Consider the following 7,881-nt stretch of genomic DNA (forward strand, 5'->3'; position numbering starts at 1 on the left):
ACTACTAGATGTATATGGAGAACACTGGGAGGGTAGCAAGTTCACATTTCTTAGCCAACAAGGTGGTAACAAGTCTTCAACAAGTCTGCAATGAAACAGTGGTAAATAACTTATACTTTAATAAAAGACACTAACTAGCATCGTATCCAAGATTATTCATTATAAGGCTTCTTATCTTACTGACATGGGTTATTTATCATTAGCAGAATGAGGCCTTATATTTGAACTAAATCTCATACTCCAAAACCTAATTACAGAATATTTAATGGCTATACTTTTCATCTGCAGAAAATTCTTCTGAAACAGAAATAGATAACTAATTCAGATCCTTCCCCAACTACTGCTTCTTCTGAAACAGGACATGAAAGATTCCTGTTTCTTCTCCTGACCATCTGTACCTTCTTCAAAGAGGACAGCCTAATTTGAGTGACTATAAGTGAAAGAGAAGGAAGAGAATACAGAAAAATGTAACTTGTCAGAAAAAGGTCTCCTGCCTTTTGACACGCATTTACGTTTCTCACTTCTTCAACATCATGGTTTTTTCTGAACTATCCACTATTTTGATGTTATATCATGTCATTAAAATTTGAGCACTAAAACAATATTTTCTAATTGTGGAAATTTCACTTCAGGTTAGGCGCAAATGACAGATTAAATCTGCTTCCAATTTTCTAGGGAAAACAAATTATGCATTAAAGAGCTAAGTGAAATACTTAACACATTAATTAAACATGGGTTTTACTGATCTTTTCCTAAAGAGAACTTTTAAATTATCACTACCACAAATCTCTATTTATGCCTACATTGATAGGAACAAACCGATACAAATCAACTCACATCTTTGGGTTCTGTATTAAACTTCCTGGGCAGCAGCTGGTCATTTGGTATGAGGCTTGCTGTAGCTACCCCCCAGGACTTTGGAGAAATCTGTGATTGTGGTGTTAAAGGGTGTTTTTGACTCTCAACATTGTTTTCCCAGGATTTTGGAGTCTCTGGCGGTCTTGAATCCTGTTCTTCACACGTGGGAGTGGTCCATGACTTGGTGATGTCCTGTTCACTCTGCACAGAAGGTGTCCAAGACTTTGGAGTTTGCTTCTTTGGATCCTGTTCTTTCTGCAGCTGAATTGGCCAAGGCTTTGGTGTCTCCTGCTTCTTCTGTTCCTCTTGAATGTATCCCACTTTGGATTTAAGAGCTTCTTGCTTCCACTGGCTAGGAGTTGCCTTGGTTTTCGAGACATCCTGCTTCTTCTGCTCTTCCTGCAGAGTGGACCTGAGTTTTGGAATCTCTTGTCTCCTCTGTTCTAAGGAAACTGCAGGCTTTGATACCTCCTGGTGCTTCACGGAAGACTCCCAGGACTTGAAGGATTCCTGTTTCTTCTCCTGACCATCTGGTTCGGTAAGCACATCCCAACATTTGGGGAGATTTGGTTTTCTAGCATAATCTGCTTCCCAAGATTGCTCTTCATCTTGTTTACTTGAATAATCTACTTCTGTCATGTAGCGTCTGTTAAGAAACTAAACCACAGGGAAAATGTGCTCAAGTCACAGTCTGTAGAAGACCTTGAAGGGAATACTGAACCCCTATGTCCACTGGTGTGAGCCACTGTGCTAACAGGAAACTTCTGACCTTATCCTACTTGAAAAGAGTATTCTACTTTTATGTCCATTCCTTTCCCCTCAATTAACAGAAAGACAAACTTCAAGAGTATACTTCAGAAATAGCAACCTATATTTGATTCACCTAAGACTGGTAAGCAGTGCACACCGTGGTGCCACATTTGCTTGACTCAGGCTCTTTTACCAAGGTTACTCTGCCTCTGCCAGGCTCAGGACCACCTGACTCCCTTCAAGTTAAGGCAGAGGGTAGTTCAACTACACAAAGTCCTACTCTTTACACTGAAGCCTTATGTTTCCTGAATTACCAGCCTTTTCTTTATTCCCATTATATATCAATCATACTGTGATTTTGCTTCTTCCATTCTTTTCGGCTTCCATGAATTCCGATGTCACTTCAGAAAGAGAACAAATGCCCTCTTCTATTGCCAATATGAGTAAATTCTGGAAAGAGCAAAATCCCACCCATCTTCAAATTCCTATACAGGGACCAAAACCACCATCACCACCAGCTAACACTTGAGCCGTTCTGCGTGCCAGGCCAAATTGTAAGTAATTCAGATTTAACCTTCAAACCTCACAATAACCATATGAGGCAGGCATTGTTATTATCCCCATTTTATGTAGGAGGATAACAGACACAGCTGGGCTATATATCTTGCCCAAAGTCATTAAGCTAATAAGCTGCAGACAAGCTTAAGCAGTCTAGCTCCAAAGCCTCAGCTCCTAACCACAACAATATACAAAAGTCTCGAAAAACACAATTGACTGAAAATTACCTTTCGGTACCTTACCTCTTGTGGTTGTATCTCTGGCTGTGCAAGTTCCATAAGAGACTCTGAGAAGGTAAAAGGAATATTGAATAAGCACTAGGTAAACTACAAGTTTTTAGACTGATTACACTGTAATTCATCCCAGCAACAAATTTCAGAATAGTAACAGAAAAAGGATAGTGCAATTAAGTACATTCAGGGCAGGAGTAATTCTCACTATTGGGTGCTGGTCAAAAGCATGTGGTCTGAGGCTAGTTGAAGCTAGTAGCTCTGCTTATATAAGACACTTTTCTGAAGTCACGTTGTAGTTAAAAACTGATTTCCGACTGAAAATAGGACTATCTCCTCTTACCCACAAACACAGCTTCTTTCAAGTTGGATTTATAGCTCTGGTGCCATGGGGTAAACGAGAAATACTCGAATCTTGCTAGTGGCTACCAAAAGGCTGCTTGGACTACCTCCTTAGAAGTAATATTTCTTAAATAAATCCAGCCTCAACAATAAATAGCCAAGGTGCCATTTACTCAAAGTATTTCTTCCCCAAGAAAAGTGGAATTTTGAAAAACATTATTTCTTTTACTGATTTTGGCAATTTTTTTCCTAAATCAATATGTTAACCTTAGATTATTTACATTCTTGTTCTATACAGTATTGGAATGTACTATAACTCACATTTTAAACAATGGTTTTAAATGGAATGATCCTAATAGTTTAACAAAGAGTTAAACTTTAATAGTTTAACAAAGAATTCAAATTCCATAAATGCCTCATTTTAACAGTGTACTCTCTTGTAACAAAGTATAACCTAATGTTTCTATTAAGGTTGACTCTGCAAATCATGGTAGTAAAGCGTAGAGATGTGTCCTAAACCTAGGCTTATCCTGGGGCAAGTAAAGATTTCTATGCATGTAGAAAATAAAATTAAAATAATCATTTTACAATGATTTGACTCATTTTGGTTAAGTGTTAAAAATGCAACCATTATAAACAATTTCAGAGATCACAACAAACCTGACTCTTTGACAGATTCAGTCTTCGATAATTGTTTTTTCTTCTCTGATTTTATTAGCATTTCTTCCTCCAATGATACCTCTTTTTCCTTAGCATTTTTTGGAACTGGGATACTTTCAAAATAGCCTGAGTTCAACAATTTAGATAGTAGATCTTTCATGTGTTTGTCTAAGAAAGAGTGATTAAGACTTCGTTATCACATAGCCTAATAGTTCACGGAAAATTATTTGGAATAGAAATCGTAATATAATTTTATCCTAGTTGTAGTATGTCATTATAACAGTCTACACTGAGGGTATTCAAAGAACTGGTCGTATCATGAAAAGGAAATATGCAGTCCATCGTTACGTCATGCTGAATCAATATAAATTTTAAAAATCAGAATCCCAAAGTTTAGCAAGTCACTTAAGTTTCCCTGGGCCTCCATTTCCACCATTTGAAAAATGGCTAAAAATCAGAGACTCCAATCAAGGACTTTATCTAGTATGTTATAAAAGCACACATCTATTCCCTGAGCTGAGAGAAAAGTGATTCCTCCCATCTGCCCCCAAGACATCACAAAAAGCAATTACTCTACCTTCCCCAAGTAATTAGGCTTTATGAGAAATAAACAACACAGTTCCTCAAACATAAACTTTAGAAAAACCTATTTTGGACAACCTCTAAAGAATTTTTAAAGTATAAAATTCCATGATTAAGATTTTACTCTTGAGTTATGCTATATTTCACTCCTAGCACATCACCATTTGATGATCAAGAAAAATCTTAAAATGATGTTATTAAAGTCACTGTACCATAAATAGGTCTAAAGTCTATTTTATTTTTAATATCCACTAAAAACATAATTCCCAAATTAAGCAGAGTTCTCATACTTGATTTGGGTCTACTATTCCTTTCACAGAAATACTGTGACACACAGATGACCTTTTTTTTTTTAAATCAAATTTGAGGTATAATTTACAAAATTCACATTTTAAGTGTACAGTTTTAACAGGTGTTAACAGTCATGTTACTTCCACCATAACCATGATACAGAACATTTTAAACAACTCAAAAAGTTCCCTTATGCCCCTTTTATAATCAATCTCCTCCCTCTACTCCCTGGCAACCACTGACATGCTATCGTTCTAGTTATGTCTTTTCTAGAATTTCATATAAATGGAATCATACAATATGTTCTCATTTTTTGTCTGGCTTCTTTCACTCAGCATAATTATTTTGAGATTCATACATGCTGTTGCAGTATCAATAATTCATTCCTGTTTTCATTGCTGAGTAGATTCCATTGCATGAATATATCACATTTTGTTTATTAATTATCAGTTGGTGTACATCCGGGATGTGTTCAATTTGGGACTATTATGATAAGCTGGTATGAACATTCATGTACAAGTACTCATGTGAATGTATGTTTTCAATTCTCTCCGGTACCAGAAGTGTAACTGCTTGGTTATATAGTAAGTGCATGCTTAATTTTATAAGAAACTAACAAACTAGTTTCCAAAGTTTTTGTATCATTTTGCATTCCAGCCAAGCAATAAATTTCTGTGGTTTAAACTTTAAAGGACTTAGAAATTGAGATAGTTATTCATACTTAAATATTTTTAAAAAGGAAGCAATCACTAGTAACAAAAATGTTTACCAGCTTCCAATGAGTTTTCATTATCCTAAACTAGTACACAAAACTGTGTACTTCTTGTCCAAACATTTGTACTTGGTCATTTGGCCAAAGCCTATCTAGGAAGCCAAAAGGACTCTTTCTCCCCAGATCATTTCCAGACCAATAGACAACAATATTTCAATAGACTATGTAGCCAAATCATTCTTATTTTCTTAAGCAGGTCTGATAGATAAGCCTTGATATTAACAATATGTGGATTTAAGATTTGTAAATAGAACAGGTACTACCACGCACAATAGAGAACTGAACCCCAAAATGCTCAAGCACTAGTCCCTAGCTCTTGTTCCCAAATCACAGTGACTCGTCACCTCAAAACTCTCCCTAGGCTCCATTTTAGCGAGTACAATTATACAATAGCTGCTTTTAACAGAACTAAACAAAGATATCATTCTGCCAATGAATCTAGTATTGTCAGACATGTAAGTTCTGATGGACTGACACAGTTTTGGCCCTCGATATCATACTAAACTCCTAGATGTAAAGTTTAGTATTTACTGCATAAGTCCAGAGTAGAGAAAACTCACATGTCGTTCCTACCACTGCTTTCTCACTACCTTCCAAAAGGTCCCAAAAGTACAAGGATGACTGCTCCATCTGGTCTTCAACACTGACAAGGAAAAGCAGCAGCAGAACAAAGTGGCTTTAGAGGCACATATATTTATATATGGAGCAGTACAATTTATACAATATAACCCATCAACAATTAAGACATTCAATGTTAATTTTGTGTTTTTTTACTCTTTGGAAATGAAAAATTGAAATTTTATAAAAGATGACTAAATACCCATTTATGGATTTCAAATGTTCAGCATTTTTCCTTAAAACAACTAAAATAAAGATTTTACCAAATACAGCTATTAAGGAATAGACCAAAAAGAGTTTAAAGCAATCAGTGTGGTATCCTTCATTATCAAGTATATGCCCTAGATAAAAAAAAAAAAAAACAGTGGAATGGAAATATTAAGAGCTGCATTTGTCTTTAAAGAGAGCAGCTCATTTTTCAAATTGTTTCACTTACATTTCACATATTAAAGTAAGCCACGTTCCTTGGATCTACCAAAGTGAAGCAAGAGAAGGAAGCATCCAAATAGGTAATGATGATGGAACAGACTATTGGGATGGGAATAAATATATATATATGGCTATATATAGGTAATTAAGAGTTTTATCAGGTTTCTTCCTGCACTGATAGGGCTAATTTCTAAAGCAGTTGAAATCTAACTGCTTTTGCATGGCTAACAGACCCAGCATTGAAACAACCTGTATCTAACAAACCAAAAGCATACAGCTTCTGCTCATTAGCTGATTTACTCCATCTAAGCAAAAACAGTAAATAGATACTGTAGGAGAAAAAAATTGGGTTGCCTCAATTTGCTGGTTTTATATTTTAAATTATTCGATTTGTTTCTCAGTATTTACTCACAGCCTAAGGAGAACACTCAATAATTCTTACTTTGACAGTTTAGTGATACTAATCAAGTTAAATTTTATTCACCTCCACTTAAGTACAGCAGTAGTAAGGAGGCAAAGACTCTCAGGTAACACAACAGCCTGATATAATTACAAAAAATTTTAAAGAATATATATAATTAGTATTATGGTTAATACCTATACAAGGTTAAAACTTGATCAGACATTTTAAAAATCAGTGTTACAATAAAGAAGCAGGTTAATGAGATCATTCAAATTCACTTTCTTAGTAGACAGGCTATCAACCTCGTGAGTCTGGGCAGGCCAACGTTTCCAAAGCTGAATATATATATATACACATACACACATACATATACATATATACATGCTGAAAAGCTAGACTAAAGTGTTATGTATCCTGTTTCAGGAAAATATTTTCATTAACTTACCTCAGACTTTCATTTCTTTCAGGACAGGTCAATTTTGAAAATTTAATGAGGTAGTCAAGTTCTTTTAAAGGCAAATACACTGCACCATTCAAGCCCCCTTTGAAGTCTTTCTGTACATGTTCCTGCATCAAGTTCTGTAATACATACTGAACTTGAAGTATAGTGCGAAGCTTTTTCTTCTCAGCCTCAAGTTTTAGCATGTGCTCTCTTCTCTGGGCTTTCTTCTGCGCTTTAAGCAGCTGTTAAAACAAACGCTAATTAAGGCTGACAACTCTCCACAACCCATACTAGCAATCCATTCGTCTACAAAAGTCCAATCCCAAAGAGTTGAGATTAGATGATAAATCTCAAATATGTAACACTGACTGTGAAACTGACAAGGTCATTTAACCGCCTGCTTGCTTTTTGAGCTAAATTAGTCACCGAGTACTTAGCTGGTTTGTCTCAGCTAACCAAAGCTAAAGAAGTCCAGATATGTGACTCCCAACCCCAGGCTGAACCTAGTACCTCTACTATCACCATGATGAGAAGCAAAGTACCTATCGTTAATGTCTATATTAATCATAAGGTTTTACTTTTCCACATTATGTATACCAAGCCTTTTTAGGCTAAATATTTTAAGAAAATGCTTCAGTTTAGTTTGGGGTTTTTTTTAAATCTTATGTTCCAGGGGAAGAGTATTTAAAATGGTTGATTTTCAACCAACCAAAGAAGACTGCTTAAAGCATAAGGAACTGAAAACCAAACAGAAATAAAATGTCTTACAAATGTAATGCCAAAAAAACAGCCATAGCAAACAGGGGTTCTTTTAAGCAAAATTGAGAGAGATTTTCATAATAGTTTGTCATGGAAACACACATGGAGAATTAGTGGAATGTAAGTTTTCCCTCAAATGCGTGTGTGTGTGTGTGTGTGTGTGTGTGTGTGTGTGTGTGTGTGTGTG

General features: G+C 35.7%; 1 protein-coding gene across 10 annotated transcripts in view; it reads right to left on the reverse strand.

Moving 5' to 3' along the window:
- Positions 1 to 7,881, reverse strand: part of CAPRIN2 (caprin family member 2) — a 41,961-nt gene that overhangs the window by 18,827 nt on the left and 15,253 nt on the right. For 8 of the 10 annotated variants that reach the window (XM_029206020.1, XM_029206017.1, XM_029206016.1 and 5 more), the window contains exons 5-9: positions 6,939 to 7,177; positions 5,604 to 5,686; positions 3,399 to 3,566; positions 2,409 to 2,452; positions 838 to 1,515 (exon numbers count right to left, since the gene is read on the reverse strand). In XM_029206020.1, the coding sequence (XP_029061853.1) occupies positions 838 to 1,515; positions 2,409 to 2,452; positions 3,399 to 3,566; positions 5,604 to 5,686; positions 6,939 to 7,177 (1,212 nt within the window). The remainder of the gene's footprint in view (positions 1 to 837; positions 1,516 to 2,408; positions 2,453 to 3,398; positions 3,567 to 5,603; positions 5,687 to 6,938; positions 7,178 to 7,881) is intronic. The other 2 variants (XM_029206024.1, XM_029206023.1) reach the window with 1 other exon arrangement.

The sequence above is a fragment of the Monodon monoceros genome, unplaced genomic scaffold (genome assembly GCF_005190385.1).
Source record: "Monodon monoceros isolate NGI ecotype Baffin Bay Population unplaced genomic scaffold, NGI_Narwhal_1 Super_Scaffold_6, whole genome shotgun sequence".
In the NCBI taxonomy this organism is placed as follows: domain Eukaryota; kingdom Metazoa; phylum Chordata; class Mammalia; order Artiodactyla; family Monodontidae; genus Monodon; species Monodon monoceros.